At 39.5% G+C, this 17660-nt stretch overlaps 1 protein-coding gene across 1 annotated transcript in view; it reads right to left on the reverse strand.

The window, feature by feature from the left end:
* Positions 1–17660, reverse strand: part of LOC311260678 (protein unc-13 homolog B-like) — a gene marked incomplete at its 5' end in the record, with an annotated part of 60534 nt that overhangs the window by 34777 nt on the left and 8097 nt on the right. The window contains 7 exons of the mRNA XM_084358824.1: positions 1835–1920; positions 2758–3008; positions 4155–4295; positions 4884–4973; positions 5466–5534; positions 15335–15485; positions 16471–16634. Coding sequence (XP_084214950.1) covers positions 1835–1920; positions 2758–3008; positions 4155–4295; positions 4884–4973; positions 5466–5534; positions 15335–15485; positions 16471–16634 — 952 coding nt within the window. The remainder of the gene's footprint in view (positions 1–1834; positions 1921–2757; positions 3009–4154; positions 4296–4883; positions 4974–5465; positions 5535–15334; positions 15486–16470; positions 16635–17660) is intronic.

Raw genomic sequence — 17660 nt, forward strand, 5'->3', positions numbered from 1 at the left:
TTTCACTAAATACTTTGAACACGGTGCACCTGTCTCTGCTGCATTGTTGCTTGTCACGCCCCAGACAACAGTATACTGATATTTTAGTAAAGTGATGATGATCAGTTAACATGGTAACGAGTGTACCAGTACCAGGGCCGGACTACATAAAAAGATACAAGTGGACAGAATGTATTTTGATATTTGGTAAACAAATAAAATAACTATTTTTACATAACTGCCATATGATTGTTATCATGCTCATTAATATAGTTAGGTACATATTTGTATCTATTTATTTATTTAATGTTTATTTGTATAGGGACAAGTATGTAGTGTAAACCGATGCCACACCACCTGTTTATATGCTGTATTTAAGCACGTAGCAGTACATGCAATCTGTGTGTGGTCAAATATAAATATCTTGTGAACAGGAAAGTAGCCCCCAAAAAATCTAATGGTAGACTTTGTGTCAAAACTTTATGTTTCAGTGGGCCTGCTGACAGGGTTTGGAGAACCCGCTGTTCTCTGGTCCAGATGAAATCACTCTACAGCGCATAAAAGGTTGGGAATCTCTCCATATTACATATTAGAAAAACACACACCATGCCTACACATCCTCATACACACACACACAGTCTTACCAGCATAGAAATCAACTTTGCGGATGCGGAATGTGGTGGGAGCTGGGATGGTGACAGCGGTGGAAAACAAACCAATGAAAGGTAAGGGAAAACAGAGAAGAAAGTTTGATGAAGCAATGATCATAAATAAAAATCAAGTTAGATGACAACACTAGTGCAGCTGGAAGGTAGAGTAGACACAGAAAAAAAACGTCTCGAGATGGGTCTCGCTGCAGGACTTGTCAGTCAGATTTCAGTCAGAAAGCGTCTTAGAAAAAACTTTTTGGACAGTGTACTGACTCGGCTACAAAACTCAGCATCTCTACGGGTTTTGGTGTTCTGTTGTGAGCAGACTTGACATTTTCACAAAAACTAAAAAACAAATCTAAAATCGAGGGAGCTAGGTTTCACATGCCTCAGTGTGCTAGAGAGAGTTTCAGGATACTACAGTTTCTACAGTTTCTACAGTTTCTACGAGACACACTCAAAAGCTGGAATATTGAGTAGTTGAGCAGGTTTCCATTGAGACAGACAGTCATCTGATGTTGATGGCTCACTTGAAACAGTTGCATGTGCATATATGTTGAAAACAGCTTACAGTATAATGTGGAGAGCCTCATATCTGAGGCCCATCTCACTGCTGAAGTTATTCATTATTTAAGTTTGTTATATTTACCAAATCAAACTAATAGCTAAACCCCCTGCCCCTGCACAACACCCCCCATTATATAAAAAAACCCTTAAAGCTAATACTAAAACTAATGAAAACTAAGCTAAACAAATCATTTTTAACAATACTCTGGAGACAAAACTGCACTTAAAACAAAAATAAAAGCTAATGAAAAACACAAAACTACAATAACTCTGCCTATAGGCGAGTCTGCTTTCCATTGACACCTGCTGACGTTTGATCAAATGTGCTTTTTTGGACTCCATAACTCTAACTTGTGATCCAATATAGACAACCAGGCAAAAAATAAAGCAGCTGTGCCTCTACTGTTTGTTCTGACTGTATCTTGTCATCCACTACATCATGTTTGTCTACAATCTCACCATTGTTCCAGCTGTAGTGGTCGATTTTATGCAAAACTGAAAGACATGATGGCAAAGAGAGGAAAGAGAGTTGATGGCAAAACAGCAAGAATGTCTGAGTTATTACTCTTTCTCTCACACACACACACACACATATAGGTACACACACACACACTGTATACAGACACACATAGTCTTACCCTCCAGGGCATATTTCATGTCCTGAGCGAACAGCATCCACATGACCTCAGCGCTGACTTTACCCACATTAAGTTCCTGAGGAAACCTAGAAGTGAAGAAGAAGAAGAAGTCAGGAGTCAGGACAAGACAAATAGTAGCTTTAGTTATCCTGTTCGTAGTTATGCCTGTTTGTTAATATTCTGCTAGCCATTCGGCTTGCTAACAGATGCTTTTTGTGTATTTGATCAGAAGTACCACAACCGGTAACACATAAACTGAGCATTTTTAAAGGGCAACTTCACCAATTTTACACATTAAAGTGTGTTTACAGGTCTTGGGGAGCACTACTGCATATGTGGAAAAAGTAGTATACAGCTGTTTGTGGCTCCAGAGGAAGCTGCATTTAGTCTGATAAATTGCCTCTAGGGGTGTTACTCAGTGGCATTGTGGGTAATGTAGGCGGCAGGTTTTGAAAAGGAAGAAAAAAGGAGATTTCTGATTCTGCTTTATTGATATTGATCTTTCCTTTTTAAACCATCCAAAATAAGTGTTATAGGACTCCAATGCTAGACTGGTGGACTGCTTTTTAAAACCTGGTGCTGACATTACCCACAATGCAAGTGCCACAGAGCGACATCACTAGAGGCGATTTATTAGATTACACGCAGCTTCTTCTGGAGCAATGAAATGCTTTATGCTACTTTTTCCACATACTGTATGCAGTATAAGACCTGTAAACACATCTTAATGTTAAGTAAGTTGGATGGATTTACAATATATTCTACATGTATCAGCAATATTTCAAAAAGATATAATGGCTGCATGTAATTTAAAAAAATTCCCCGATTATAACCAATAACTTAATGGAAATGAAGGTACATGTTCACCCATGTCAGACCTACAACTTAACGGTATAGGACACAGAACAAAGCTCAGTACTGACTGGTTAATGATGGGCGTGTAGGAGTTCTTGTCCTCCTCGATGATGGACACGATGAGCGTGATGAGTTTAGGCCAGAAGTCCAGATTCTGGATGCTCGGGCCCTGCTCCTCCTGCTGGCTCTCCTCTTTCTTCTCCTCCTCTTCCTCTTCCTCCTCCTCGTCTTCATCTTCATCATCCTCCTCCTCCTCCCCCTCCTCTCCTTCCGCTTTTTCCTTCTTCTTCTTCTCCTTCTTTTTCTTCTCCGGCTCCGGCTGCGCGAGGGAAAAAGACAGAAAATGTAAAAATGTAAGTATTTAGTTGGCTGACATGATTTGTTTATACACCTATGAGAAGAAGAAAAATCCAAAACCAAATTTCCAGAACATGCAAAAAGAAACACGTGCTGTTATGAGAAGAGTCGCAACACAGAACAAAAACAAGTTTGAGAGCTCAGCAGTTGTGTTTCGATGATTTATCTGCCCTGAATAATTTACAACAATAATTACAATATTATTCCTCCACTGCTGACACCATTTATTATCAAATATTTTGGCTGCATGTTTATGTGACAAGGTTCTGCACACACCATAAAGTTGAAAAGGAGACTTTACTTGATTATCATGCAAAGTATTGGTAATTTATACTGAGCACAGGCTGGTTTAATGAGTTTAGACACATTAAGACATGAATCTTTCCAAGCATGGTTAAAAATATTCAGTGTTTTTCAGCTGAGGGAGACTCAGTTAATTAGTGCACCAATTAGGGCTACGCCAGCATGTGCGGTACTGAGATTAATATGAGCGACTGAGTCAGTCTTTTTCCAGGTTTCAGAACTATTCCAAGACCCTAAAACTGCTTTGTGTAATCTAACTAAATAAATGTCTGTAAATAACGTCTTTTTAAAAAAATATTTTAAAAGAAGACCTTGTTTACTTCAGTTGTTTAGGAGAATGCTTCAATGCTGTTTTGCTGTGGAGCTCCAAACTTCACCGACTTTCCATCAGCATTGGAGTGAGGAGATAATGACTGAATTTTTTTTTCCTTTCCAATAAGTGGCATCTAATGATGTCAAATGGTCACAGGTTAATTAAGTTTAGGGACCAAAACTACCTAGTTAGGTTAAGGAAAAGATTATTGTGTTGGGGTAAAATAAGTGTTTTGCTTATGGTTAGGTTAAGTTATGTATATGTGAGCATATATGTAACGTAATGTAATGTATTATAATTTATTAATTAAAGGACAAATGCAGTATGAAGATCAGCCAAGGTTGTGTAGGGAGGGAATCAACAACTTTTACAGTATAAAATTCCCAAAGCAAGAAGATACAATCTTAAACACATATCCAGTATTAACATTGCTCTCAGACCCATTTGTCCAGAGGGCTAAAGCTCAAAACGTGCAGATGCTTAGCAACTCACTGGCTGCACGGCTGGCTGGAACTGCCGGTTGAAGAGCTCCAGACAGTTGTTGAAGATGTACTCGTAGGTGGAGTTCAGGCAGGCCTTGACGCAGTCCCGCACCACGTTGGCGGCCCTGGGGGGACTCTGCAGCTCCAAGACCTGCACGAGACCGGACATTGGAGTGGGAAGATAAGTCATATGTAACTTGTGCAGAAACACAAAAGGTTTTGAGGAAAGCATAAAAAGTCAAAACACAAACATCCTCAAAAATGAAACTTATGGTTTTCATATGATATCCAGAATATGTACATAATCCCAAGGTGTAGGAGGGTCATTACCAATACGTACAAATGGAAATATATTATGAACAGAAATATAATTTTACCCATTTTTTGCTTCATTTCAAGCCGGAATAGAAAACAAATATGCATGCATGGATACATGAAAACATGAACACAAACACACAGAGATCCACGATCTTTCCTCTGTCCTCCACTGTGGGATCAATCTTCCCATAACAGACTGGATTCAACAGCAAAAGCTCTGAGAGACATTATCATTATTATTATCATTATTATTATTATTATTATTATTATTATTATTATAGTTTTTTCACCTGTTTTGAAACCAATACAGGTTTTAAAAATATATAATGTCTTCCATAGTGAAATCAGTCAAGCAGCGTTGCATGTATCTGATGTCTGGTTTCAGCATTTGGTGATTATTGAGCTGGCATTTTGTTTCTACCTTCATCCTGAAGAAGGTGATGCTCGTGAGAAGGTCCACCGTTGACTTGAGGTCACTGAGGCGAGCCTTGTTGCTGGCTGGGAAGTTGTTCTGCGGAAAAAACACACACACACATACACTTGTAATAGAGCTCAGTTAACCATTCACTTCTTTGCATTGCAAAGTCAATCTTTCCTATTTTTCTATGACTGATTTCTTTTTGTTTGTCTTTAAAATGTTCATAATATTGAGCTTCCAATTTACTCAGCTTTCAATTTATTTCTGCATAACTGATTACAAGCAAACAGTCATAATTAATTTGAAACGACAGAAGCACACCATCCAGACAAAAACTATATGAAAAAACTGCTGTGATCCCAGAATAAACTCAAGAGATAGAAAAAATAAACAACATCTGAGTAGCTGTGAAGAAAATTTTTTCTTATTGGAGCGAATAAAGTCAAATGCCAGCAGAAGATGGCAAAACACCTACCATCCTTTTTTTTGGGAATGAGGAGGACAAATTTAAATGTCACTGGGATGGAACTGCAGCTATAGATCTGTATGTGTATGAAGAAAAGAATAACAGCAGCTGAGACTCACTCTGTACATGGAGAGGTCGATACGCAGGGAGTTGTGCAGCTGATCGAGGAGCTTCACAAAACGATCTCTCTGTTGGAAAGAGCAAAGAGGGTTTTTTTTCTCAAAATCTTGCACTTGTTCAGACAGTGGGGAAGTCACAGACATGAGCAATTTGCAGCCTGTACATGTTTGAATATGTCTGAGTGTATGTCTCCGCCTGAATATGTGTGTAGGCTGGCACTATGGAGACTACCAGGGAAGACAGAATGTCTTTTGTGTTAGGTGATGAAACTCTTTCTTTCTTTCTTTCTTTCTTTCTTTATTCCTTCCTTCCTTCCTTTCTTCTTCTTTTCTTGTATATTTTGACTGCTGCTAACCCCCATTTAGGATGCATGAAACCACACGGGTGGATTTAATTTCACAATCTGCTGTCAGTTTCATATAATCCACTTAGTGACAAAAAAGATCAGCTTTGCAAATATTTTATGAGTAAGAAGATGCACTGAACACTCTTGTTAGACCTCAAGGATACACACACGCTCTGGTAAGAAATGCTGAATGTAAACCAGGACTGCATGTGGAACTAACACAGCCGCTGCATTCATTTGTAATTGTATTTTGTATTTGGAAGCCATTCAATGCGTTGGTTTTGCTGATTCCCATTGTGTATCCAGGAAAATGCTGCATGCATGTAGTAGATGTGAGGTAAAAGACAAAAGGCTGTGCGTGTGGAAAGTTCAGTATTAACATGTCAGATGTAACTGTTGACTGTCTTTTGTCTTCTTTTTTGAATCTTCAATGAATCCTTTCAGCCTCCTTTCAGTTTGTTTGGCCGCGCCATAAACATACACTAGTTGTTTGTAGGCCTTGTTTCCACTGCATGCTACGTCTCAGCTTGGCTCAGCTCGACCCAGCTGATAGAGGAGGCAAAGAAGGCGAAGAGAGAGAGAGTGATTGACACTAATGTAAAACAGGCATAAGTATGGGCATTCACTCAGAGTGCTCCGCTGATATGTTTTTCCCCCAACTAGTCTGACTTGAGAGGATTCAAAACTGACATTCAGTTGGCATTCCCTCTACTAGATCAGTAAGTAACAAAACCTGCCTGGTTATTAATACCACCAAGTGTTACGCATTGTCTGTTTCAACTTTAAATGCAATAACCAGAGGCGTTGTTCACAATTCTCTATGTTAAATTCATATAACAGATTGTGTGCAGTGACTTAAACACTAACATGCGGGGCCTGCTCACTGGGAGCAATTTGTGTTTTACTTAAACACATGGAAACACATGGACAGAAGGAGCCAGGGACTGAAGCACCCTATGATCAATGGCCAAACAGCTCGAACACCTGAGCTGCCAGCCAGTAGCGGTATCCCCAATGCTTATTTTTGTCATTTATCCACTACTAGCCTTCATATGTTTTGGCATCGCAAATGTATTTACATGTCATGCCAAGAAAGCAACAGAAAATGAGAAGCACAGAGAGAGAAAGAGAGAAAGAGAGGACTCTGGCGTAGTGGGAGTCACGACATGGCTGACAAACTAACAAGATAAAATGAGTTTTGTCTGACAGAGACAACGAGGGGGAGGAAGAAAGAGAAGCAAGGTTTCCAGTCTCACTAGAAACTGGCAAATGTCAGTCACCGGTTTGCAAAAACTTGCAGTAGAAATACATTTATCTAGTAGGCAAAAACACCGGTGAATCCCACATTGGTGCATTTTGATACAGTTAAAAAGCTAAACAGTTGGACATCTGCCATACCTTTTACTTCCTTAGAAACGTAGCCAGTCAGGAATGCATAGCAATTAGTTTGTGCATTGTTAGTAAAGTGTAAAGGGTTTCCCCTTGTTTTTATCTTTGGATGACAGTATGAACAATGGCCAACATTAACTGGCACTGAAAAGCAACAACAAAAAATAAAAAATAAAAAAAAGACAAATTCTAATAAGCCCTTGAGAGACTCTTTCAACTCTTATTTTGTCTGTGTCTATCTGTGCATCTCATGGTGGTGGGGACAATGCAAGTAGCCATTAATTATGGGGGAGAAAGTGGAAATACATAGTGTTACATATGTGTGAGTGAGAGTGAGAGTTAAGAAACTGAAGAGACGAGTTTGGTTTCGGAAGAGAGAAGATGAAGTGGAGGGAAGGAGAAATCCCGTTCGTTTTTGTGAATCCTTACTTTTTTGTCTTTTGTAGGAACCAATTTCTTTGGGTCTGAATGTCATAGATATGGCAGTGAAGGGCAGTGAGGTTTTGGTCTTCTGAAGGGATTTGTTGACAATAAGAAAAATATACGACATCGCCAGGCTAACCTTAACCTCACCTCTAGAACCAAGTCTTAACCTTAATCTTCAAACAGCCCTTTGAACAAGTGAGAGCCAGACACAATGTCATCCCTTTTGAAAACTTGTCCTCATTCTCAATGTTTAAAACTCAAGAACACACACACACACAGACACACACACACACACACACACACACACACACACACACACACACACACGACCTAAAAAGACTGAGATAAGGATAACAGATCAGATTTGACCTTTAAAAAATAACACATTGTCACATTGTCCTTCCCTAAAGCAAGGCCACACACACACACACACACACACACACACACACACACACACACACACACACACACACACACACACACACACACACACACACACACACACACACACACACACACACGCCGGTAATAATTGTAATTGGCTCTCCCCTCTCCTTGTTACTGATGGGCAGGTTGCTCCCTTCAGGTTTACTGCAGTGACTCTCGTCCCGGGGTGCATGAAGATCCCTGTCCTCTGCTGTTGTGACACAATTTATGTGACTATAAAATCATTTGGCATATGTTTCGACTAATCAGATTTGTGATAAATGTGGGAATAATTCAAACTGTATTTCAAGCCTAAAGGTTTCTTCTCACAATTAAAATAGGTAGCCTGAAGGGGAAAATCAAAATTATTATTTGGAGCTGAACTTTAACTTTTTTGCATTTAAGTCTGCAATCAGGTTCATTATTCTCAGAGAGAGCTGAGCTGAGTTACTAACTTAGTTTTCATCACCATTAAATACACCTTCAGTAGCCTTTTTCTGTATTTTGAGGGTTTTTAATATGTTATAATCATTCAGCTATTATTGGCATATTTTAATTCATTCATTTTTGTACTGAATTAGATTATTTTGTATTTAATATAATATTACTAAATTTTACTGCCTTCCTGTCCTTGATTTCTCTTTTGTCCTGACCTATAGACCGTCTATGACAATGAGCCTCATCCACAAGACATTACTTAATTGTTCAGTGATGCTCAGAACAAGCTACAATATGCCTCTTTTCTGACACTGGGTGCACTGAGTCCAACCAAATCACATTTTCCCTCCAGCCGGAACCAATTCTGTGTCACAGTACTGACAACTGATGCTGGTTTCAGCACCAAAGCGCCTCAGTTTCCCTTGTGGAGCAGGTGCTGAATCCCCACACGCTAATAAAAGTTGCCTTAAATAAGTTGCTGAGGGCAGGTGACATTAAATTCTCTTGGGAGCAAACAGCGTGTTTTGCTCTTGTCCCAGAGGAAGTGCTGCCCGAAGCAGGAAACAATTCAATAAGCGAGTCCTAGAGCGGAACAGAGGCTGGTGACAAACTGTTGGGGTAATTCAGCTACAGGGCAAGGTCTCAGCTCACTTTAAATATGTTTCAGTGTCGATTCTGATGACTTAATTTTAGATGAAAATCACTAACAACAGAAACATGGAAGGAAACAGGCAACCATTTGTCTGAGGGGTCCTGTTATTTCTTTATAATCCCATAGGAGGTTTCCTGTAATATCTAATCGGGTACTAATTAAAGAAAAACAGAGACAAAGTCCTAAATTTAGTAAGCTGGGTTGACTTTACAAGTAGTTGTCTTCAAAGTACTACATGTCAGGTTAAAAAACTAAAAGCGTGCTTAAATGAAAGCTGATGTCCAAAGTCCACCATACAAAACACAAGCAACAAAAGGCAGGGAATAAATAATGATCGAGCAAAAACTAAAGTAAGTCCAAACCAAATCGAAGTCAAACACAAGGGGAAGACAGGACAGAGAACAGAAGAGAAACACAGGCTTCAAAATACAATTGTATTAGCACAAGTAGGACAATGAAATTAGGACATAACCCCTAAACTGTTATATTTCACTATATAACTTGAGCAACTGCAAATAAATTATACTACATGCACAGACTGCAGTGAGCTTCTAAGCACATTTCCTTCTGCACAAAGCGTTTAAATCTAATGGCTTATGCTTTTGACTGCAGGCAGCCAGAACAAGTGTAAATTTCAACCCTTTTAAATTCTTTACAGCAAAATTGCACCGAGCAGCTTAGTCATTATTGACACCCACTGCTACTGTCCCTCTTCTCCCACTCAGGTGCAGTCACATTCAAGGCAAGTCACGCAAGTACAAAATGGGCACAGATGAGACAGAAAAATAGGCGCCCCTGATGGAGGTGCCACTTCAAAAGAAGAGATTTGGTTTTTGATGTTAGAAAAAAAAAAAAAATGTACGCATGAAACATTAACAGTAATGACGTTAACCTACGGACCTGCTCTGCTGCAAAATCTTCAGTGGACTTTTTAACAATAAACTTCGAAAGAGCAGCCGTTGCTCACGAACAGGGAGCATTTAAAGAACTCTTCGAGAGCTGTTGCTGCTGCTCAGATTGTTTTTCAGATAAGCAGCTCAAGAAAAGTTAAGCAACTAGACATCCTCACAGCAGCCATCATTACTGCCTGTGGCTGACAACCAGAGAGCTCTCAGGTGTGAAGGTGTATAATGGATAATGGGCATTGCAGCACACTGTACTCGCTCAGAAACTATTCCCCGGGAAGGTAATTTATGGTGAAAACAAGCAAAAAGTAAATAGTGTTTGTTTCCACTGGCGAAATTTACTGTAGTATCCACAGCTTCCCAGCAAAAAAAACAGGAGGTGTGAGATCCTGGCATGTCTGTAGTCTCCTTGTTCTTTCACACAGACACACACACAGGCTCCAGGCACACGAATACACCCACACACCTGTACAACACAACAGGCAGTTTCACTAAAACTGTCAGCTGATGACATGATTTCAGACATGAATTATGAAGAGCAGAGGCGAGGAAGAGCAGATCGATATGACAGCATCTTTCACTGGGCTGGGCAGAGCAGGGGGGGAGAGAGAAGACAGAGACAGAGGACAGGGAGGAAAGGAAAGGCTGATGTTTTACAGATTAGAAAATCACCTTATTACCATGGGAACAGGTACACTGAAATTGGCTTGGCTGAACATTTGAACAAAAACAAAAAAAAAAGTAACGAGGAGCCAGGAAAAGGGAGGAAGGAGGGAAATAATGTGTGTGATCTTCGATTGCTCTGTCTGGGAGGATGCACAGCAGAGAGAGACAGAGAGAGTGAAAAAAGCTCCGACAAATGAAGAGAGACAGAAAGACAGAGCGTGGCCAAGCAGAGGGTAAAAAACAACCTCCCTGCTGCCTGTGTGCTGTACAGTCTGAGACCAAAAATGATAAATCAATAAAGAGAAGAGACAAATTATTTTAAATTGTTACAAAAAAACCCCAATCCCTGTTAGACCAAATTGCCATGACGTCGCCCTAATAACAACAATCACTTAATCACTGTCTCCTCCAGGTGAACAACTGGCAGTTGATTTGTATTGCGAAGATGTGAAATTTCAGTTTTCTAATTTTCGTGTTGCTCCGCTTGCATTTTTGATATCTACACAACAATAACATCTTACGGACTAACCGCTAGTTTGGGGTAAATTCAAGCTGTCATCTTCCTTAGTCTGTGGCCGTTGGTTAAAGTTGTGTTATTAATGAGATATTAAAGCGTCAAACATTGTATTGTAGATTAATTAGATGTATACACTTTGAAGTTACATCACAAAAAAAGACAATTAAATTTGATGTATGCTAGCCTTCGACTAGGAGGAGTTAGCTTCCAATATACTTTGGAAGTAGTGTCTCAGAGGCTACTTCACCTTTAATAGAGAGGTTTGTGGTACCAAGCGTGTATTCAATTAAGCTGTGGTTGGTCTTATGTAAAGCATTTTGCCTTGTTGATAAATAAACTTGCCTTGCACTCTGTACGTATTAGTAAGTAATACCTCGATAAATGTCGTAGTGGTCAAAGGTTAATCAATGTATTAAAATGTAGTCAGTGTAGGATCATTACTTTTTATGTGTGAAGCCACAACATTAGCTAATATTGTACTCCATGCTAGAATGTGTGATATGACAGGCATCGGCTCATTCATTAATTCATGCATTAATTACTGTGAAGTCACTCGAGTGTTACCGATGTTCTCTACGAGCAAACAGGGAAGTAGAGAACAGCTTAATTAAGACGAATGAATTGCCCGGATAGCCACATAAAAAATGCCTCAATTCAGTGAAATTTAATTAGATATAATTCATATCAAATACACTTATCCACCTATCCTACAGGGCTTATTATCAAGCTGGCAAACCAAGAAGCAGACCAACACATTTGTAGCCCATGGTGAGAGCACAGTAAGTCTGCCTGCATCCCGTGACCCATTAGGGCAAGAATACGCTGCCTGCAGTCGCTCGTATATCACCGGAGTCTGAGTGCAACCAGTAGGAGAACTCAAGCCAGCACTGTTGGCAAAGATCCCAGGAGTCATTAAGCTCGGCCTCTAGCTGTCATTGTCCCCCCCATCTGTGGCTCATGTGGGGCCCGCGGGCTGAATTTGGGTCACTGCAAGGTTCAGAGTCTTTCCAAAGATCCCACAGTGATGAGACATTACCTTTTAATGAAGAAGATTATTAGCAGCATAAAGGAACACCACCTACTGGCTCTTTATAGGTCATTGCAAATTATTACTGACAAACCAGGTCACCTTCTCTAGAAAGATGCCTACTTTAGCTAAAGAACTGTGGCTTAAGAGATATAATGTGCAAGATTTCTGCATTAAATGTCCATAAACGACTGGACCATTGCTATGTTTTGATCTTCTGCACTTGTATTAGTGTACTCCAGGTAATGGTGTGTTCCCTTTGGTTGCTTTAACTTACGGAATAAGGTCAGAGAGAGAGGAGAAAAGTCAGTTTCGGTTTTCTTTCAGAAAAGTAGATTTTTTGTGTAACTGTGTATTTGTACTCTTTTTGGTGGCTGTGGCAGTCTGGTTTTAAACTTGATCCCAGCCCTGAAAGCTCTTTGTAGAGAAAAGCAGTTTCTTAAATCAGTGTCAATACAGCGGCTGAAGGCTATTTGTATAATCCTAAATAATCATATCAAGAAGAAAAGAGGATTGTGTTTTTTGGTGAGGGTTTGGGTGGAAGCATCTTGAAAGTTGAATTAATTAAGAGAAGAATAAAATAAAAATGTTTTCTGCTTGGGCCAAAAGCTGAATCTCAACATGCCCTCAATATCCTAATGATTTTATGTATCTACAATGCTCTGGGAGCACGAACAACCATGTGTCACTGTCATTGTCTTGACCTGTAATTGCAGTGCAACCGATACCCATGTCAGGGCATTTTTAAGACTGATTGCTTGTTGTTGTGAATGTATCATTTCCCAGGCTTCATCAGAATCACATCAGTAGTGTCTGAGAAATCAAACAAACATGCAGTGAATAGAGAAACAGACGGAGAACGAGTCAGCCCGTAACCCTTCAGAGAATTACTGGGAAATGCATGAGGCTTCTACTTTTAGCAAGCCAATATTTGGCACTCAGATGTACACTAAAGTTTGGAATTGCCTGCCACAAAAGTTAGATTCAGTACAGTCAGATGGCTGAGACGACTACAGCTTTGGATAGTATTTCAAGCATTAAGGTTGTAGAAAGTCCTCTTTACAAATAGATTTCTTATGATGGGTTTGCAAAAAAGTCTTGTTTTGTACATGGAGAACAAACACTGTACAATTGTTCAACCAGACTGACAACTGAAAGGGCAGACAGACACAGAGATGAGCAACAGTTAAATAAGAATACAAGAAATCACCAGTCACTGGTGAGGAAATTGAACACTTAGCATCAAAATCTGTTCAGGTTTATATAATAACAGGCTCCTGTTTCAGTGCCAAGTGCACAACAATGCTTAAATAACAGATATGTTGCTTAGCAAAGCTATTCTTAAAACTTCAAAATAAAAGTAGGTTAGTCTATTGTCAGCACACTTGGAATTGGATCGAGCATCAAATATCAGCTGAACATGGACTGACAAATCACTGTTTAAACCAATTCAATCTAAACACTAAGTAGACTGCAGAGGGCCAAAAGAAAAATGGGTTTCAAAAATATTTATAGCCCAATTACACCATTGATGTTCAATAATGATCTAGGGTCACTTACTCTTTTCTGGACTGGAGAAAAAAAATCCAAATTAAAGGGTATTTGGGGGATTGGGACATCGGTTAAATTTAACCATTTACTTCTTTTGTGGCCAGAACTAATTTTACTGTTATTCTCTAGCCAATATATAGCCAATAGCCATTATTGAAGGAAAGAAGAAAAACACCAATACAAAGATGATTTCAAATGGTAATGTATGATAGAATTTGAGCATCCAAAGTCCATAACACTGCTAAAGCAGGAGCACAAGTATGACATATGTAGGTGCACTACCATTAAGACAATCTGAAGAAGTTAGCAATGTGGCAGCTACAAGGTCAGAAAAAGATAGGTGAAAAATGTTGCAATATTGAGTCTTATGTAAGCCGTGGCCTCAAGAATAATTAGCGTAAATGTGGAAGTTTGATCAGGTAGGTTGTTTTTGGCTTTGTAAACCTTGGCTGTAGAGGAAAGTTAGTCAACAAGATAGTTCAACAAATTGTTGTTACAACCAGTCTTCATGGAAAAACAGCCATATAGGTTGTCTGTGCAAGTAGCTTATTCCAATCCATAATATTTGTTAGGACGCAACCTCTAGTGGCCGTAGTGATTATTACAGCAGCAAAGGAGGAAGTCCAGTGGCGTAGAATAAAGACCCACAAGGTCTGCAAAGTGAGGAGGGTGGGGTGGATGGGTTGCACCAAGGAGACCGTGTGCTGTGAGAAACCAACATGATTTCTTTTAATGGATGATATATCACCTACATAATGTAACCTAAATTATGTATGTGTGCATTACTTGAGTTTCCAAAGTAATGTACTTCTTTTAAGCCCAATCAATGTCTTTTCCTAAACATAACCGGGTAGTTTTAGTGTCTCAACTGAACCAAACAGTGAGCGTACACCAAAGGTCCCACTGGTATGCCACAGCAGTGATATATGTTGTTTTGGGAGTCACTGGTAAATGACCTATTCAGCTGTTTAGGCAAGAGGATGTGTTGGATGTGACTATTTTTATATTTTCTCTAAGTCATCTTTAATCTTGTATCTGTTTGCCTCTTTAAGGACTTCTCTTTAGTGCACATATTATTCAAGTATTTTTTCTATTTGGCAACATGCAACGAAGAGCCACTGTTAAGTATAGGGTGCTGTAGAGTATTGATTTCAAATCAGTCTGAGTTTGCTGACTACAATGTTGTACCTTTAATTCAAATATACCATTGATAAAACAATCCAATAATGAGCCACAAGCATAGAGAAACCACTCAACTGCAAATTTTAGATGACCGCTGCAGTATTAGCCTTCCAGCTATAGACCAGTAGTGTTTACACTAGATGGCTAAGGTATAACTTAACTTTACATAATGCAATGTCTTTAAATTTAGAATTGAGTTTTTAGTCAGAGAAGATAAAGTTTGTGTGTAGATGTCCAAGGCTGGTTTTAGCTCAATGATTATGAAATCACCTGTTCCTTGTCCGCTGCAATAAAAGATCAGTGTTTATCTGTGTTTATTTTATTGTGTGGTGTGGTCACCTACCCCGAAGTTGGAGGCTGCAAATCTGGCTGGAGCAGAGACGTTGGTGGAGGCGGTGGGGTGGGCGTAGAAGGCATTGATGTTGGCCAGCAGGGTGCTCATCACTGCCGGCACCCCTGACAGCATGTACTTAGAGGACAGGCAAGAGAAATGGCTGTGGAGGAAAAGAAACGAAGGGGAGACAGAGAAAAGGGAAGTAGGGATTACGGGAGGTTGGCAGGTTTCAAAGGAGGAAGATTGAGGGTTTAAAAGTAGTGAGGGGTTAAGTAAAAGGGCAGGATGGACATAGAGAGGGAGGGAAGGAGGATGAGACAGGTGGGGACAGAAGAAAGGAGGGGTTGAGACGAAGATAGAGGCCAGACAAATAAATTACAGAGAAGAAGGAGGATATTGTATTAGATGTATAGATAGATTCATGGAGGGAGGAGAGGGAATACGTTTTGTTTATTTATTATTTATATATTTTCTAGTGAAGGAGCCAACATATAGCTGAAGTTAAGTGAGCTTTCAGTGAAAAGTGAGACTCCTCTATAATGTGCAATAGTGCGTCTGTGTATTTCAATCACCATTTTCATTTTGGCTGTGTTTTGGATTGGCTTCCCAGTATGATTATTATGTTATTTGATGGTGCTCCTTTGAGACGTTAAACAAACATATAGACCCTCCCTGTTCCTTTAAGGTCAAATTATAACATTATTAATGTAATTAAAACTGTATGTAAATGTGTGTGCGTGTGTATGTGTGTGTCTGCACTCATTGAGTCTCCACCTGCCTGCAGTGATCCAATCAAATAGCCTGGAAATGTCTGAGGTGACAGGTCATCTTTTCTCATTAGATGAGATAAACTAATTTGCATGCTGTTTATAGTTCATGACAACTCCGCCCACCGCTCAGCACATCAACGCACACACGCACACACACAAACACACACACAGGACTATAAATACTGTCCACGCACACACTAATTTCAAGTATTTCCTGATTTGATTTACCCACACATGCACTCAATCAGCTGACATCATGCCCCGTTGGATAAATTGAATGGGAAGTGCCTGGCAAACTTATATTCATAAATACACACACAAACACACACACACACACACACACACCACACACACACATTTTTACACTGAACTTACGTCATAGCTTGGTATATGGACTCAATGCCGTAGCGCATGGCGAACTCATCCACGATGTCCTGCTGCAGCTCATCAAAGTAAACCTTCCATGCATCGTCTCCTTGAGCCGACGGGATCTTCACCACGCCGCCTCCCTCCACATCCGTTGAGTAGTGGAAGATGTTCTACAAAGAAAAAGGTTGAGTAAACAAGAAAACATCAGTAGTACTCAAAAAGGTAAACAACTGTCAGCAGTTATTCACAGAAACAACTAACGTTCAATAATGAGCTGAGATGTTGTGGCTTTAGAAGTTATTGAAAAATCATCACAATCGGACACAATTTTGAAATTTGGGATAATGATGACGTCATTTTTCTTCTTTAAAAGTTTGCGCTATTAAAAGTTTAGTCAAACAACAGATCGACGTCTCTGATAATAAACTCCTAACATGATTCATTTCCTGTTTTGTTATTGATTTCGTTTAGTGCTTAACAGTTTGCTATTGAAAGATTAGTCCTAACCCTTCCTGCCTGATTATTAATGAGCGCGTACAAGTCTCTCAACAGAGATGAGAAGAAAGTAGATATCTCAATTGTTATTATATCATCATCTCAAAATACAGGTTCAGAATTTTATTTCAGTTTACTACTAGAATAGGTTTATGTGCTTTAATGCTTTAAACCCCATCAATTTTCTCACACTGTCCAGGGCAGCAGCATTGTATCTCTACTACTGTCTACTGTCCACCATACTGTCCTGTATTCAGCTTCCAATTAGGTTCACTTCTACCGTGAATAAAAGCATATTATTATGAGATTGTGCAACATGGAGTTGTAGCGTGATGTCAAGTAGTCACGGAGTTAAAGGCAGGACTGCTGACGAGGCGTTTCAGGCACTTCAGGAGCAATGTTTTTCTGGGGGGGAGAGGAGCTCCTGTTGGCGCTGACTTTGACCTTTTTAACTTACAAGATCTTTTACATGCACAAGAACCTATATTAATCACAGAAGGAGAGGAAATATAGGAAAAAACATAATAGGTCTCCTTTTATTGAGCATTTTATTGACTTTATAAAACAAATGTTCACGTCTGATGTAAGGGCTCAGCGGTCGGCCTTGGTAGAGTAAGTTGCATGATGCACAATTTGAAAATCTCAAAAAATAAAAATTGTATTTGACAGAATATGTAAACACCATGTATAATGGCTATGTA

This window comes from Pagrus pagrus, assembly GCF_965226575.1.
Source record: "Pagrus pagrus genome assembly, chromosome: 8".
Classification (NCBI taxonomy): domain Eukaryota; kingdom Metazoa; phylum Chordata; class Actinopteri; order Spariformes; family Sparidae; genus Pagrus; species Pagrus pagrus.